The sequence below is a fragment of the Salvelinus namaycush genome, unplaced genomic scaffold (genome assembly GCF_016432855.1).
Source record: "Salvelinus namaycush isolate Seneca unplaced genomic scaffold, SaNama_1.0 Scaffold6, whole genome shotgun sequence".
NCBI classification, from domain to species: domain Eukaryota; kingdom Metazoa; phylum Chordata; class Actinopteri; order Salmoniformes; family Salmonidae; genus Salvelinus; species Salvelinus namaycush.
The window spans coordinates 21,197-39,625 of NW_024061308.1; the positions used below are offsets into that span (position 1 = coordinate 21,197).

Genomic DNA, 18,429 nt, shown 5'->3' on the forward strand with positions numbered 1-18,429 from the left:
TGCAGGAAAGCTATTGAAGGGGGAAGTAGGTAAAACACTAATATGCCAGAAATGCTGTTTTTACCTTTAGCTCATGTGGGACATAAATGGAAAACTGTCTTGGGCCTTTAAATAGTCAATGATCACATTAGGGGATAATATCTACCAGTTCTAACCCGAGCTGTTTCGCAAACGATCTGATTTCAGTGTGCCACGACCCAATGGTTGAACTGCGGAGAGAACTTGAACTCAACCAAGGCGTTTGACCATGTAGTCACATAGCAGTTCTCATCACTTGATGGCAATTTACAATCACATCTGACTGACAGTCCATTGCATGGGCGAACGAGGGCGCATAAAGATGGCATCTCTCTGGAGAAGCGCTTCTCCGGGGCTGTGGAAACAAATGGCCTCAATCGTCTTGCTCTTGTGCAACAGGCTTGTTGCCAATGCGGACGAAGTCCCTTTCAACGCAGAGGTACAGTATGTTGTATACGTGTGTCCTTTAATGTCAATATGGACGTTTTTATGGTGCGTAAATATGTGGATTTGTGGCAGTCGCCTGATGAATTTAGTTTCCTTTAACTGAAACGTAGCATGATCATCTCTATTATCCTGGTGGTCAGGTAATCTAAACTGATCTTGCATTTTATGTGATCTGACTTCTCATTTTCTGATCATTGATCATGAGGACATGCGCTGATTCATGGACATATTTGATGCACACATGTATGACCCTTGACCTTTCCAATAATGGATATTGGGCAACATTCCCACTTCATGCATGGCAGGCATATTATTAGGAGTAATTGTGTTGCATAAAAGTTTGACCTCTAGGGTTAAACTCTATTTACATGCTTGTAAACCACAATGTGTTCCTCACCTACTGTACTGCTTATCCTGCAGGCATGTTGTGCAAGATATCCAAATTGAGCACTCTTTATGAGTCACCATTTTGGTGGCCTGAAGCTGCTTTTCTTTATTTGTCTCTCTCTTGCCCCCTCTGTTTGTGTGTGTGAGTGGGTCTATGTGTGCAGGTGTGCAGTGCAGGCTTGTTTACAGAGAAAGCATGAGCTCTCTGGTTGTGCTCAGTGGGCCCATTTGTTTTTAAATTCCCCTGTCAAGGCTTTTGCAAGGCAAGCTCTCTGTGCTGTCTTGGTTGGGTCTCTTGTTTCCATTGGATTATCAATGGTATATTAATATTGTACGCCAGACTTTACAGCCATACAGACGTCTGCTTGTGGCTATATTAATGGTATATATTGTACAGTCGAATTTAGACAGTTTATGTAGAATTTGTTGTAATTTATATTGATTAAAATCTGTATATCAGTGCTTTGTTTTGGGTTAAATGCTTACATTCCAAAGCTTTTACTCTTACACCCAATGGCGTCTGCTCTGTCCTATTATGTTGGGCCGACCCTGTGGTTATCTAAACTGCCAATAAGGTGTGACTCAAAGAGTAATGCCATGAAGTAATAGAAACCATATGTTTCTCTGTCCTCTATATTTTAACTGCTCTCCCTTTGATGTTGTTCTCAATTCTCTTGTCTCTCTATTTGTCTCTCCTTCTCTGGCTCTCGCGCCATCTATCTATCTCTGTTGTATAATTGTAGTCGTGGTTGCGGAGGTTTGGCTACCTGTCTCAAGCCAGCAGACAGATGTCAACCATGCAGTCCTCTCAAATCCTGTCCAATGCCGTCAGTGACATGCAGCGCTTCTATGGCCTAGAGGTCACTGGAGAGATGGACCAAGCCACACTGAAGTATGGATGCCACTGGCAGCCTCAGTTATACTGTACAGACTGATAGAAACTAAATTGATAATGATGTCAAGATAATGTAAGGTCATGATTTCATTATAGAGCTATTCTGAGACAGAAAAGTTGCACCTCCTGGTCTAGCACTGTGGAACCACTCTCTAGCCTTAAATGAACAATATATCTGATCCTATATATCTATGTGGTTATCTGGGCTCTATTCAATTGTGTTTTTCACTCCCCTTTTAGGGCCATGAGAAGGCCTCGCTGTGGAGTCCCAGACAAATCTGTTGAGCAGGCTGAGAATGGTGTGAGGCGGAAACGCTACGCTCTCACTGGCCAGAAGTGGGACAAGAACCTTCTGACTTACAGGTGTGTGGTAAGCCTATGTATGCTGGGGGATTCTAAGAAAACCATGTTGGGAATCTCAAACAGATTTCCCCCTGACTGGCGTGCAAAGCGTCAGTATAAACAACACTGCAAAGAGACCTGAATTCCCATATGTGTATAGACCACTGACAACATACGTCATTTGTAATGACCCTCTGTATATACACTACCGGTGAAAAATATATTTTCTATTTGAGATTCTTCAAAGTAGCCACCCTTTGCCTTGATGACAGCTTTGCATACTCTTGGCATTCTCTCAACCAGCTTCACCTGGAATGCTTTTCCAAGGAGTTCCCACATATGCTGAGCACATGTTGGCTGCTTTTCCTTCACTCTGCGGTTCGACTCATCCCAAACCATCTCAATTTGGTTGAGGTCGGGGGATTGTGGAGGCCAGGTCATGTGATGCAGCACTCCATCACTCTCCTTCTTGGTAAAATAGCCCTTACACAGCCTGGAGGTGTGTTGGGTCATTGTCCTGTTGTAAAACAAATTATAGTCCCACTAAGCCCAAACCAGATGGGATGGCGTATCGCTGCAGAATGCTGTGGTAGCCATGCTTGTTAAGTGTGCCTTGAATTCTAAATAAATCAGTCTCACCTCCAAAGCACCCCCACACCATAACACCTCCTCCTCCATGCTTTAGGGTGGAAAATACACATGCGGAGATCATCCATTCACCCACACCGCGTCTCACAAAGACATAGCTGTTGGAACCAAAAATCTCCAATTTGGACTCCAAACCAAAGGACAAATTTCCACTGGTCTAATGTCCATTGCTCGTGTTTCTTGGCCCAAGCACGTTTCTTCTTATTATTGGTGTCCTTTAGTAGTGGTTTCTTTGCAGCAATTCAACCATGAATAACTGATTAACACAGTCGCCTCTGAACAGTTGATGTTGAGATGTGTCTGTTACTTGAACTCTGTGAAGCATTTATTTGGGCAGCAATTTCTGAGGCTGGTAACTCTAATGAACTTATCCTCTGCAGCAGAGGTAACTCTGGGTCTTCCATTCCTGTGGCGGTCCTCATGATAGCCAGTTTCATCATAGTGCTTGATGGTTTTTGCAACTTTCAATGTTCTTGAAATTGACCTTTTGTCTGTATTGACTGACAGTAATGATGGACTGTCGTTTCTCTTTGCTTATTTGAGCTGTTCTTGCCATAATATGGACTTGGTCGTTTACCAAATAGGGCTATCTTCTGTATCCCCCCTACCTTGTCACAACACAACTGATTGGCTCAAATGCATTAAGAAGGAAATAAATTCCACAACTGAACTTTTTAAGAAGGCACACCTGTTAACTGAAATGCATTCCAGGTGACTACCTCATGAAGCTGGTTGAAAGAATGCCAAGAGTGTGCAAAGCTGTCATCAAGGCTAAGGGTGGCTATTTGAAGAATCTCAAATGTAAAATATATTTTGATTTGTTTAACACTTTTTTGGTTACTACATGATTCCATATGTGTTATTTCATAGTTTTGATGTCTTTACTATTATTCTACAATGTAGAAAATAGTAAAAATAAAGAAAAACCCTTGAATTAGTAGGTGTTCTAAAACTTTTGACTGGTAGTGTATGTGCTAAGAATATTTAGTCCTATCCCCAACCCCCTCTCCCAGCATTATGAACACCACCCCAAAGGTTGGTGAGGTTCGGACACTGGAGGCCATCCGCAGAGCTTTCGAGGTGTGGGAACGCGTGACTCCACTGAGCTTTGAAGAGATCGCTTTCCAAGACATCCCCAACAGCAGCCAGGACGCGCTAGATATCATGCTGTTGTTTGCATCTGGTTTCCATGGAGACATGTCTCTGTTTGAGGGCGAGGGGGGGTCTCTGGCTCATGCCTACTACCCAGGGCCCGGGATGGGTGGAGACACGCACTTTGACGCAGATGAACCCTGGACCCTTGACAACCACGATCCATCAGGTTAGATAGACATTTTGTCCCGTTTGCCCCCATTTCCCCCTAAATCACTATTACTGCTACTATTTCCTTGTTCAAAATGTATATCCTATTGATATCTTTTGATATTCATTTTCTTTATCCTCTTCCTATCTTTCTCTCTCCCTCTCTCCCATTTCTCTCCCTCCAGGTATTGACCTCTTCCTGGTTGCGGTGCATGAGCTGGGCCATGCTCTGGGTCTGGGGCACTCTGATAACCCCAATGCCATCATGGCTCCCCTTTACCAGTACATGGACACAAAGATCTTCTCACTCCCAGAGGATGATAGGAATGGAATACAGAAGATATATGGTGAGGAACCTGCCCTCAGGCCCTCACAGCCATCACACACAGACACGCACGGATAAACATGCACACACATGCATACACTACCGTTCAAAAGTTTGGGGTCACTTAGAAATGTCCTTGTTTTTGAAAGAAATGCACATTTTTGGTCCACTAAAATAACATCAAATTGATCAAAAATACAGTGTAGACATTGTTAGTGTTGTAAATGACTATTGTAGCTGGAAATGGCAGATTTTTGATGGAATATCTACATAGGCGTACAGAGGCCCATTATCAGCAACCATCACTCCTGTGTTCCAATGGCACGTTGTGTTAGCTAATCCAAGTTTATCATTTTAAAAGTCTAATTAGAAAACCCTTTTGCAATTATGATAGCACAGCTGAAAACTGTTGTTCTGATTAAAGAAGCAATAAAACTGTCCTTCTTTAAACTAGTTGAGTATCTGGAGCATCAGCATTTGTGGGTTCGACTACAGGCTCAAAATGGCCAGAAACAAATAACTTTCTTCTGAAAGTCATCAGTCAATTCTTGTTCTGAGAAATGAAGGCTATTCCATGTGAGAAATTGCCAAGAAACTGAAGATCTCGTACAACGCTCCCTTCACAGAACAGCACAAACTGACTCTAACTAGAATAGAAAGAGGAGTGGGAGGCCCCGGTGCACAACTGACCAAGAGAGCAAGTACATTAGAGTGTCTAGTTTGAGAAACAGACGCCTCACAAGTCCTCAATTGGCAGCTTCATTAAATAGTACCCGCAAAACACCAGTATCAAGGTCAACAGTGAAGAGGCGACTCCGGGATGCTGGCCTTCTAGGCAGAGTTTCTCTGTCCAGTGTCTGTTCTTTTGCCCATCTTAATCTTTTGTTTTTATTGGCCAGTCGGAGATATGGCTTTTTCTTTGCAACTCTGCCTAGAAGGCCAGCATCCTGGAGTCGCCTCTTCATTGTTGATGTTGAGACAGGTGTTTTGCAGGTACTACTTAATGAAGCTGCCAGTTGAGGACTTGTGAGGCGTCTGTTTCTCAAACTAGACACTCTAATGTACTTGCTCTCTTGGTCAGTTGTGCACCGGGGCCTCCCACTCCTCTTTCTATTCTGGTTAGGGCCAGTTTGCGCTGTTCTGTGAAGGGAGTAGTACACAGCGTTGTACGAGATCTTCAGTTTCTTGGCATTTTCTCGCATGGAATACCCTTCATTTCTCAGAACAAGAATAGACTGACGAGTTTCAGAAGAAAGTTATTTGTTTCTGGCCATCAAGGACATTTCTAAGTGACCCCAAACTTTTGAACAGTATTGTACATGCATAGTATAACCCCTTTAATTGACATCCTCCCTCACAGGGTCATGCCTTTACAATGATCATACTCTCTCCATGACTGAATAGATGTCATTGAGCCTTTGTGTGTTTTACAACTAGTGAATGTTTGTATGTGCACTGCCGACACACTGATGACAGTATGTAGTGATCATTATCACAGTTCACACTCATAGTTAAAGATTGTAAGTCTTGTGTAAGTACTGTATGTCTGTTCTTCCTCTCTGTGTAAACAGGTCTTCATTCCCAATGAGCTTCCTGCCGTGTGTGTGCAAGTAAGCATTTCGTTGGACTGTGTATACCATGTGTATCCTGTACATACGACTAATACAACTTGAAACGTGAGAGGGGTGGGGGCAGAGAACGCATGTAAGGATATATGTGAGGTTTATTGTCAAACCCATAGCATTTATAATATCATGTTCATCAGCTCTTGTCATCAGCTCTTGAATTTGCAGACGTGTTGCTGTGCGTTTTGTTGCCAACTTTACTTTGCTAGCTGACAACTTTACGTTTTTTCTTTTTTCTTTTTAATTACCGTTTATATTTTTAGTTTTTCCATCGCAACTTTTTTCCCTCATTCAACTTTTTCACTCCGGACGCTTTATCTGGACATGGTTCGTCAGCACCTTCAACAGCCGAAGCTAAGTAGTAACATTAACATGATGTCTTCTAATTGCAGTCGCTGTACTCATAATATACAGGAGAACGATCGCCTTATGGCGAGGATAGCTGTGCTGCAATCCCAGCTTCAGACGCAATCGTTAGGCAAGGGTAATTTCAGTGTAGGAAAGGAAGAAACAGCGTCTGTGCCACCAGTAAGTACAGATACTAACGTTAGTATAAACCCCCCCCGCACAGTCCCCGCAGCCGGACAACTTTCTCATGGCTTCTGGAGGGAAATGCTGTTGGAATGCTCAACTGGTGTAGCTCATTCAGCCGACAAACTTTCAACCGGTTTTCCCCATTATGTAGCGAGTCGGAGTTTGAGGCTGAGTCTTCTCTTGTCTCTACTCCTCCCGCTACGGGGTCTGAGACGCCGAAGGCTCCAACCATTAGCTCTGACAAATTGAAAACCCTAGTCATTGGCGACTCCATTACCCGCAGTATTAGACTTAAAGCGAATCACCCAGCGATCATACACTGTTTACCAGGGGGCAGGGCTACCGACGTTAAGGCTAATCTAAAGATGGTGCTGGCTAAAGCTAAATCTGGCGAGTGTAGAGAGTATAGAGATATTGTTATCCACGTCGGCACCAACGATGTTAGGATGAAACAGTCAGAGGTCACCAAGTGCAACATAGCTTCAGCGTGTAAATCAGCTAGAAAGATGTGTCGGCATCGAGTAATTGTCTCTGGCCCCCTCCCAGTTAGGGGGAGTGACGAGCTCTACAGCAGAGTCTCACAACTCAATCGCTGGTTGAAAACTGTTTTCTGCCCCTCCCAAAAGATAGAATTTGTAGATAATTGGCCCTCTTTCTGGGACTCACCCACAAACAGGACCAAGCCTGACCTGCTGAGGAGTGACGGACTCCATCCTAGCTGGAGGGGTGCTCTCATCTTATCTACTAACATAGATAGGGCTCTAACTCCTCTAGCTCCACAATGAAATAGGGTGCAGGCCAGGCAGCAGGCTGTTAGCCAACCTGCCAGCTTAGTGGAGTCTGCCAATAGCACAGTCAGTGTAGTCAGCTCAGCCATCCCCATTGAGACTGTGTCTGTGCCTCGACCTAGGTTGGGCAAAACTAAACATGGCGGTGTTCGCCTTAGCAATCTCATTAGGATAAAGACCTCCTCCATTCCTGCCATTATTGAAAGAGATCGTGATACCTCACATCTCAAAATAGGGTTACTTAATGTTAGATCCCTCACTTCAAAGGCAGTCATAGTCAATGAACTAATCACTGATCATAATCTTGATGTGATTGGCCTGACTGAAACATGGCTTAAGCCTGATGAATTTACTGTGTTAAATGAGGCCTCACCTCCTGGTTACACTAGTGACCATATCCCCCGTGCATCCCACAAAGGCGGAGGTGTTGCTAACATTTACGATAGCAAATTTCAATTTACAAAAAAAAAAATGACATTTTCGTCTTTTGAGCTTCTAGTCATGAAATCTATGCAGCCTACTCAATCACTTTTTATAGCTACTGTTTACAGGCCTCCTGGGCCATATACAGCGTTCCTCTCTGAGTTCCCTGAATTCCTATCAGACCTTGTAGTCATAGCAGATCATATTCTAATTTTTGGTGATTTTAATATTCATATGGAGAAGTCCACAGACCCACTCCAAAAGTCTTTCGGAGCCATCATCGACTCAGTGGGTTTTGTCCAACATGTCTCTGGACCTACTCACTGCCACAGTCATACTCTGGACCTAGTTTTGTCCCATGGAATAAATGTTGTAGATCTTAATGTTTTTCCACATAATCCTGGACTATCGGACCACCATTTTATTACGTTTGCAATCGCAACAAATAATCTGCTCAGACCCCAACCAAGGAGCATCAAAAGTCGTGCTATAAATTCTCAGACAACACAAAAATTCCTTGATGCCCTTCCAGACTCCTTCTGCCTACCCAAGGACGTCAGAGGACAAAAATCAGTTAACCACCTAACTGAGGAACTCAATTTAACCTTGCGCAATACCCTAGATGCAGTTGCACCCCTAAAAACGAAAAACATTTGTCATAAGAAACTAGCTCCCTGGTATACAGAAAATACCCGAGCTTTGAAGCAAGCTTCCAGAAAATTGGAACGGAAATGGCGCCACACCAAACTGGAAGTCTTCCGACTAGCTTGGAAAGACAGTACCGTGCAGTACCGAAGAGCCCTCACTGCTGCTCGATCATCCTACTTTTCCAACTTAATCGAGGAAAATAAGAACAATCCAAAATTTCTTTTTGATACTGTTGCAAAGCTAACTAAAAAGCAGCATTCCCGAAGAGAGGATGGCTTTCACTTCAGCAGTAATAAATTCATGAACTTCTTTGAGGAAAAGATCATGACCATTAGAAAGCAAATTACGGACTCCTCTTTGAATCTGCGTATTCCTCCAGGGCTTAGCTGTCCTGGATCTGCACAACTCTGCCAGGACCTAGGATCAAGAGAGACACTTAAGTGTTTTAGTACTATATCTCTTGACACAATGATAAAAATAATCATGGCCTCTAAACCTTCAAGCTGCATACTGGATCCTATTCCTACTAAACTACTGAAAGAGCTTCTTCCTGTGCTTGGCCCTCCTATGTTGAACATAATAAACAGCTCTCTATCCACCGGATGTGTACCAAACTCACTAAAAGTGGCAGTAATAAAGCCTCTCTTGAAAAAGCCAAACCTTGACCCAGAAAATATAAAAAACTATCGGCCTATATCGAATCTTCCATTCCTCTCAAAAATTTTAGAAAAAGCTGTTGCGCAGCAACTCACTGCCTTCCTGAAGACAAACAATGTATACGAAATGCTTCAGTCTGGTTTTAGACCCCATCATAGCACTGAGACTGCACTTGTGAAGGTGGTAAATGACCTTTTAATGGCGTCAGACCGAGGCTCTGCATCTGTCCTCGTGCTACTAGACCTTAGTGCTGCCTTTGACACCATCGATCACCACATTCTTTTGGAGAGACTGGAAACCCAAATTGCTCTACACGGACAAGTTCTGGCCTGGTTTAGATCTTACCTGTCGGAAAGATATCAGTTTGTCTCTGTGAATGGTTTGTCCTCTGACAAATCAACTGTACATTTCGGTGTTCCTCAAGGTTCCGTTTTAGGACCACTATTGTTTTCACTATATATTTTACCTCTTGGGGATGTTAATCGAAAACATAATGTTAACTTTCACTGCTATGCGGATGACACACAGCTGTACATTTCAATGAAACATGGTGAAGCCCCAAAATTGCCCTCGCTAGAAGCCTGTGTTTCAGACATAAGGAAGTGGATGGCTGAAAACTTTCTACTTTTAAACTCGGACAAAACAGAGATGCTTGTTCTAGGTCCCAAGAAACAAAGAGATCTTCTGTTAAATCTGACAATTAATCTTGATGGTTGTAAAGTCGTCTCAAATAAAACTGTGAAGGACCTCGGCGTTACTCTTGACCCTGATCTCTCTTTTGACGAACATATCAAGACTGTTTCAAGGACAGCTTTTTTCCATCTACGTAACATTGCAAAAATCAGAAATTTTCTGTCCAAAAATGATGCAGAAAAATTTATCCATGCATTTGTTACTTCTAGGTTAGACTACTGCAATGCTCTACTTTCCGGCTACCCGGATAAAGCACTAAATAAACTTCAGTTAGTGCTAAATACGGCTGCTAGAATCCTGACTAGAACCAAGAAATTTGATCATATTACTCGTGCTAGCTTCCCTACACTGGCTTCCTGTTAAGGCAAGGGCTGATTTCAAGGTTTTACTGTTAACCTATAAAGCGTTACATGGGCTTGCTCCTACCTATCTTTCCGAGTTGGTCCTGCCGTACATACCTATACGTACGCTACGGTCACAAGACGCAGGCCTCCTAATTGTCCCTAGAATTTCTAAGCAAACAGCGGGAGGCAGGGCTTTCTCCTATAGATCTCCATTTTTATGGAACGGTCTGCCTACCCATGTGAGAGACGCAGACTCGGTCTCAACCTTTAAGTCTTTACTGAAGACTTATCTCTTCAGTAGGTCATATGATTGAGTGTAGTCTGGCCCAGGAGTGTGAAGGTGAACGGAAAGGCTCTGGAGCAACGAACCGCCCTTGCTGTCTCTGCCTGGCCGGTTCCCCTCTCTCCACTGGCATTCTCTGCCTCTAACCCTATTACAGGGGCTGAGTCACTGGCTTACTGGTGCTCTTTCATGCCGTCCCTAGGAGGGGTGCGTCACTTGAGGGGGTTGAGTTACTGACGTGATCTTCCTGTCTGGGTTGGTGCCCCCCCTTGGTTTGTGCTGTGGTGGAGATCTTTGTGGGCTATACTCGGCCTTGTCTCAGGATTGTAAGTTGGTGGTTGAAGATATCCCTCTAATGGTGCGGGGGCTGTGCTTTGGCAAAGTGGGTGGGGTTATATCCTTCCTGTTTGGCCCTGTCTGGGGTTATCTTTCGGATGGGGCCACAGTGTCTCCCGACCGCTCCTGTCTCAGCCTCCAGTATTTATGCTGCAGTAGTTTGTGTCGGGGTGCTAGGGTCAGTTGGTTATACCTGGAGTACTTCTCCTGTCTTATCCAGTGTCCTGTGTGAATTTAAGTATGCTCTCTCTAATTCTCTCGTTCTCTCTTTCTTTCTCTCTCTCTGAGAACCTGAGCCCTAGGACCATACGTCACGGCAAACCGGGCATGATGACTCCTTGCTGTCCCCAGTCCGCCTGGCCTTGCTGCTATTCCAGTTTCAACTGTTCTGCCTGCGGTTACGGAACCCCTACCTGTCCCAGACCTGCTGTTTTCAACTCTTAATGATCGGCTATGAAAAGCCAACTGAAAATTATTCATGATTATTATTTGACCATGCTTGTCACTTATGAACATTTTGAACATCTTGGCATAGTTCTGTTATAATCTCCACCCGGCACAGCCAGAAGAGGACTGGCCACCCCTCATAGCCTGGTTCCTCTCTAGGTTTCTTCCTAGGTTTTGGCCTTTCTAGGGAGTTTTTCCTAGCCACCGTGCTTCTACACCTGCATTGCTTGCTGTTTGGGGTTTTAGGCTGGGTTTCTGTATAGCACTTCGAGATATTAGCTGATGTACGAAGGGCTATATAAAATAAACTTCATTGATTGATTGATCATCTTGGATTGTGCAGGATCTCCAGACAATGCTCCCACTCAGGACCCACCCGCCACCGCTGATGATGACACCGCCCCAAACCAAGACCCCACCACCACTGATCCTCCTGACCTAGACTCCACCACCACTGCTCCTCTAGACCGAGCCCCCACCACCACCCCTGATAGTCCCCTTGAGACAGACCCCCTCAGCCCTACCTATACCCCAGACCAACCAGAACCGATACCCGACCCAGACCCCACCGTCCCCTGGCCTGATCCAGTGCCGGTGACCCCCTACATCAGGAGGGATGAGCCTCGTCGCCCCCCAAAGCAGCCAGACCACACTGCCCCCAACATCTGTGACGGGGACTTTGATACGGTCACCATGCTGCGAGGGGAGATGTTCGTCTTCAAGGTGAGAAGCAGGGCTATTCTAAGAATACACTGTTTTGTATAGTTGTATTACTCCATTCTAATCTCCTAAAAGTGGATGACGTTGGTGATTATGTTCTGATGGTATCTTCTGTCTTTGCCAGGGTCGCTGGTTCTGGAGAGTTAGAAGGAACCGTGTCCTGGACAACTACCCAATGCCCATCTCGGTCTTCTGGGTTGGACTACCTGATGATATAGACTCTGGTTATGAACGGCATGATGGAAAATTTGTCTTTTTCAGAGGTCTGTATTTTATTTTATTCTCATATATTAAGTTTATTTTATGTGTAATAGTTTAAATCTAATGGGTGCTGTCATGTCTTTGCTGTGCCGGATTAAGTGATATGACATGCTATTTTATAAAATAATTTATCTGTAATTAATATTACCTGATTAAACTAATCATGTAAATGTAATTAACTAGAAAGTCGGGGCACCACGGAAGAATGTTTATAGAGCCGTTGTCTTCCGAATAAACTCTTAAAGACCTGGTAATCTTATATCAATAGCAGTCAATTATTAATCGTCACCTTATTCAGTCTCATCTGAATGTCGTAAAATTCTTGGTTATCTTCACCAACCCTGGCTAACAAGTTGAATCAGCAATTCAAATTTTGGTTTATTATTTATTTACTAAATAACTAAATAATCACACAGAATTACATATACACAGGCTGGATCATACATTGATTACTAATTATGTCATACAAGAAAACGTCCCTAGCGGACGGAGCCGATATTACGGCTGGTTACACAAAGAAAGGGGGTTGGGTTTGAATGAAAGCGCGGGAAGACTGGGGAACAAAAGGATTGGGTCTCTATCGGACCTTATGAAGCTATGCGATCGTAAATACAGTCTTATGCGTTCTAAATAACCGCCCATTTGGAAAAGGAAAATGCAAGAAATATTTACTCTGAGCTCCGCTTCGATAGATTGGTCGTAGATGGAAGGCTGGGTTGCCCAGCAGAGATCTCTCTTGTCCTTTGAAGAATATGTCTTGTGGTAGAACGGATACGTTGTAGTACCCTGTCTTTCTGAAGAGATTGTCCGTCCTTTCCTAGCCCACGTTTACAGCTGCTGCTGCTAACTCGACGTCTAGGATGTATCACTTCTTTAGTGAATAAGAGTTCAAAGTTCATACCAAGTTGCCATACTATAAGCTCATGCTATATTCTGGCTGGTATAGTCAAAATTCATCCTTCCAGCGGGTCGATCGTCACCTCCACGTTGAAATTAGCCCTTTTAAACGTATGGACAGCAGTCGTCACGTCATTGGCAACACAATGTTAATTTCGTTAGGTTGTAGTCATTCAACCATTCGCAACCAGAGCTCGCGCTGAGTTTGGCTTAGTTCTGTAGTTGATATTAGCCCTTTTAAACTTATGGACAGCAGTCCTCACGTCATCGGGAACACAATGTTAATTTTCGTCAATGGGCTTTTGTCGTGGTGGAGAGAAGGGCGTGTTTCATAGTTCACAACCAATGTCTGTTCACTTCGGCGGGGCCACTGAGTGAGCATAGTTCACTTATGAAAACAATTCTCTCATTTAGAAGCTAAAATTACATTTAATCTTTTCACAAATAGTTTCATATTTAAACATTTAAATTGCACAACAATTCCATGTGAATCTGATAACTAGAATGTGTAGACTTTCCAAGATACAGTTTGTCATCCTATCATCAGTAATAATGTCTCAGACGACAACTGATCTGATATCATATTCTTTAATTAAACAGACTACTGACCCATTGATGTAACTATTGGCTCTTCTTCATGTGAGAACACACAGAAAAGTCAAAAGAATCAGAACACATAAATGGTGTAGCCTGTACCCCTGCTCTACTTTATGCCCTCCAAGTGTTATTCTCTGCTCAAAGTTAAACCTGAGTAGTCAGCATCTGGAGCAGTGGCTGATGCAATCCATCCAAGCCAGGGCTAGCAGGCCTACCAGCTGTTTTCTACTGCTGCTAGCTGTGCCCCATGAGCCTCTTCTCCCCCACCCCAAATATTGACGTCCACATTGTGTTTATATAGAGACATAATTTGGCCAGAAGAGTTGTTTTTAACAGTGGATACAGACGTGTTAAAGGGACAGAGCTGTTTTGATTATTTAAAACTCTCAACCAGTTATACAGTAGGTGAAAAATCAGCCATTAAAGTTTGGGGTGAGTACCTGATAAAGAGGGGATTGACTCTAGTTTTAAAGATGAGGGATGCAGCGGAGAAGGACGGTATCTTGGTCACTGTGTTATGGAGTGTATGTATTGCCCTGTTGGTGAGGTTTATGACCCCCATAAATACCTTTCTCCCCTTTCTCTCTCGACTCTACAGATTGGACTCTTAGAAAGCCCTTTGTTAACATAGAGAGAGTCTGGTAACATCAAAAGGTTGGGGAACGGAACCATATTTCGGTAATCCAACCAGTTGAAAATATCCGTTGGTACTTCTTATGGCTGCAATCCCGTTAACGGGATATGACAACAGCCAGTGAAAGTGCAGGGCGCGAAATTCAAAACACCAGAAAACTCATAATTAAAATTCCTCAGACATACATGTGTCTTATACCTTTTTAAAGGTAATCTTGTTGTTAATCCCTCAAGTGTCCGATTTGAAATATGCTTTTCAGCGAAAGCACCACAAACGATTGTTAGGTCACCACCAAGCCACAGAATAAGCACAGCCATTTTTCCAGCCAAAGATAGCAGTCACAAAAAGCACAAATAGAGATACAATTAATCACTAACCTTTGATGATCTTCATCAGATGACACTCATAGGACTTCATGTTACACAATACATGTATGTTTTGTTTGATAAATTTTTTATTTATAACAAAAAATCTGAGTTTACATTGGCGTGTTTCATTCACTAGTTCCAAAAACATCAAGTGATTTTGCATAGCCACATCGTTTCAACAGAAATACTCATCATAAATGTAGATGATAATACAAGTTATACACATGGAATTATAGATATACCTCTCCTTAATGCAACCGCTGTGTCAGATTTCAAAAAAACTTTACGGAAAAAGTAAACCATGCAATAATCTGAGACGGCGCTCAGAACAACAGTCAAATTAGCCGCCATGTTGGAGTCAACAGAAAACAGAAATTACATGATAAATATTCCCTTACCTTTGATGATCAGAATGCACTCCCAGGAATCTCAGGTCCACAATAAATGCTTGATTTGTTCGATAATGTCTGTTATTTATGTCCAATTAGCTACTTTGGTTAGCGCGTTTGGTAAACAATTCCAAAGTCACGAAGCGCGTTCACTAAAACGTGACGAAATGTCCAAAAGTTCTGTAACAGTCAGTAGAAACATGTCAAACGATGTATTGAATCAATCTTTAGAATATTGTTAACATAAATCTTGAATAACGTTCCAACCGGAGAATTACATTGACTTCAGATGAGCGATGGAACGGAGCTCACTCATGTGAACGCGCATGGTCAAAGAATGGTCACCTCATGGCAGTGGTGACTAATTCTTCTCTCATTCGGCCCCCCTTCACAGTAGAGTCATCAGACAAAGTTCTACAGACTGTTGACATCTAGTGGAAGCTGTAGGAAGTGCAAACAAATTCATATCTCGCTGTAATTTCAATGGGATCTTGGTTGAAAATCCACCATTCTCAGAATTTCCACTTTCTGTTTGGATTTTTTTCTCAGGTTTTTGCCTGCCATATGAGTTTTGTTATACTCACAGACATAATTCAAACCGTTTTAGAAACTTCAGAGTGTTTTCTATCCAAAACTAATAATATACATATATTAGCAACTATGACTGAGGAGCAGGCCGTTTACTCTGGGCACCTTTCATCCAAGCTACTCAATACTGCCCCTGCAGCCATAAGAAGTTAAAGCAGTTACAATGTTTGCAGTGGTTTTACAAGTGGATTTTTTTTTGGCTCTGTTAGTGGAAACTTTTTTTGTTGAATGTGAGATAGTGATAAATCAAACCAGATACACGGGTATAAAATCTTGCAAATCTTTCCTCACATCTTCCCCTTCCTGATGGTCCTCTATTGTTCCTCTTTCCCTCTCTTTTGCCCTTTACCCTGTCCTCTGTCCTCCCTCTGTGTAGGGGAGAGGTACTGGGTATTCAGGGAGGCTGACATGGTGCCTGGTTACCCCCAGCCCCTGGTAGAGTACGGTCAGGGCATCCCCACAGACAGGATCGATACAGCCATCTGGTGGGAGCCCACCGGCTACACATACTTCTTCAGAGGAGACAGGTGACCACATGCCCCCAAAGGCCTTTATTTTACTTTTAGATTTGTGTTTATTGTTGTGTATTGTTAGATATTACTGCACTGTTGGAACTAGGAACACAAGCATTTCGCTACACCCGCAATTACATCTGCTAAATATGTGTATGTGACCAATACCATTTTATTTCATTTTATTTACCCTACCATAACTGATCTCAACTGACTGACTGATGAGCTATCTTTTTAAATCTTAAACGTTATTGATAAATGTCATTAATCTAGTCAAGGGAAAACAGATTTAGCCCTGAGTGTTGAAAGACCGAGAACTGAAGAAAAAGGAGTTTCTTGTGAGAGTCATCAGTCCTTTGTACCACAGGGTTTCACGATCCGTCTTGTCACCGTCCTCTCCTGCAGATACTGGCTTTTTGATGAAGAGTCCCGCACCGGTGACAGAGACTACCCGAAACCTGTCTCCAGGTGGGGCAAGGTCCCATCCTCTCCTAAAGGAGCCTTCCTCAGCGATGATGGCGGTGAGTTGTTATCGGGGATAATGGCTGTAAAAAATGGAGGGAGGCTATAGATACTGAGCTGAGAGGGGAAAGGGTTTGGACACATGGAATGCCTGGCAAAGGTTGTCTAACGCAGACATAACATAATTCCTCCTCTCCCACCAAAGTCCCACCCCAGCTAATGCTTTTCAAAGCTGTTTCCTATAGTGAAAAAACAACTATGATGGTCAAATGTCTTCCAGATAAGTAGTTTTTCATTTTTCCATTTTCATCAAAACGGATAGGTACTTGTGAATGAGAATTAAAAATAGTCTCTAGTCCAAGTGGAGGCTTCTCCTTCACAGTACTGTAACTATTACAAATGGTGAACAGGACTAGCACAGCTCTGCAATGACAGTATCCTGTGAAGTGTGATGAACTTGTCAAGAGTTGGAGTAGAAGATGCATACCCAAAGAAGGTTAACAGACTAATGACTGCAGACAAATGACTCAAACTTGAAAAAACGAACAAATAGCATTTCCATAGTAAATTCCCTCGGTGCTTTTCAACATTTGCATCAACAATATTTGTCTTCCCTACCCAGCTTACACATACTTCTACAAGGGCTCCAAGTACTGGAGGTTTGATAACCAGAAGATGAAGGATGACCCAGACTACCCCAGATCCATCCTTAAAGACTTTATGGGCTGCGATGGAGCCCCGGGCATGGACCCAGATACAGATGACACAGTTACAGGCCGCAAGTGGCCAACAGTGGACCAGCCAAAACCACAACCACCAGTTGGCTCAGACCCGGATGAGGTGGACAGAGAGACCAATAAGGATTACACCAACGATGTGGATTATGAACCTGATGCGAAGGACAAAGGGGTGGATGTGGTGATGAGGATGGCTGAGAACAAGGCCAAGGTTATGACCCTGATCATAGTGACCGTGCCCCTGGTCCTGGTGCTGTTCATCCTACTATTGATCTATGCTATTATCAACACCCTGCAGAAGAAAGAGGCGCCCAGACTTTTGGTCCACTGCAAACGATCCCTGCAGGAGTGGGTTTGATCTGCTCCAGAAATGGATTCACACACATGCAAACACATACACACACACCATACATAGGCACATTCCGTTTTACCACATATATATACACACAAACATTACATAAAAATACAAGCACACAGTTTCCCTATCTTTCCTCCATGGTGCTTTACCCGATCTTGATTTAAGCCTGTTTATAACAGATAATATACACTTTTAACGTCCCGTGTTTAGATTTGTTTTGTTAGTTGCGGTTGTAGTTTTAAGCGTGTTCAGCTAAAGATTTCCGTGAATGTCCTTATAAAACAGAGTGGTGGTGCGTGAATGTCTAACAGTTGTGTGTGCTGTAAACACAAGACCACCATCTCCCACTGTGTCTTTCCTCTAGTCTACTCCCTCGACCACAACAGCCCAGACTTTATCCACAAAGGGGACAATTTAGATAGACTCCCTCGGGTGAGATTAAATGCAGGGGTTATTATTATATACATCGTGCACATATTTAGGAAGGCTTAAAGCCTGCTAGAACAGTGCTGGGTCTGGGTTACATTTCGCAGATGTTGCTGATTTAGTTGTTTTGGGTGCAGAGCCAGGGAGGGGTTAGGAGGCCTGCCAGCATTTCCTTTGCCCGAGTTAGAGTTCTCTTCTCTTAGGGGTGAGGCAAGGAGGTGGGACGAAGGGGAGGGAGGGAGGTGGCACGAAGGGAAGGGTCGGAGCTCCATTGGCATTGTGCTTCATGAACTAGATTAACGAGCCCCACTCCTATTTTTTCATACTTTTTTCCAAAG

The 18,429-nt window shown here is 43.3% G+C and overlaps 1 protein-coding gene across 1 annotated transcript; it reads left to right on the plus strand.

Moving 5' to 3' along the window:
• The first annotated feature begins 385 nt into the window (after window positions 1-385).
• On the plus strand, window positions 386-18,308 carry LOC120041988 (matrix metalloproteinase-15-like). The gene is made up of 10 exons (XM_038986861.1): window positions 386-457; window positions 1,596-1,744; window positions 1,988-2,110; window positions 3,751-4,058; window positions 4,225-4,386; window positions 11,678-11,865; window positions 11,987-12,125; window positions 15,973-16,123; window positions 16,514-16,629; window positions 17,193-18,308. Exons 1-10 carry the CDS (start codon window positions 386-388, stop codon window positions 17,663-17,665), a joined length of 1,881 nt encoding a protein of 626 aa, XP_038842789.1. The 3' UTR covers window positions 17,666-18,308.
• Window positions 18,309-18,429: the final 121 nt, after the last annotated feature.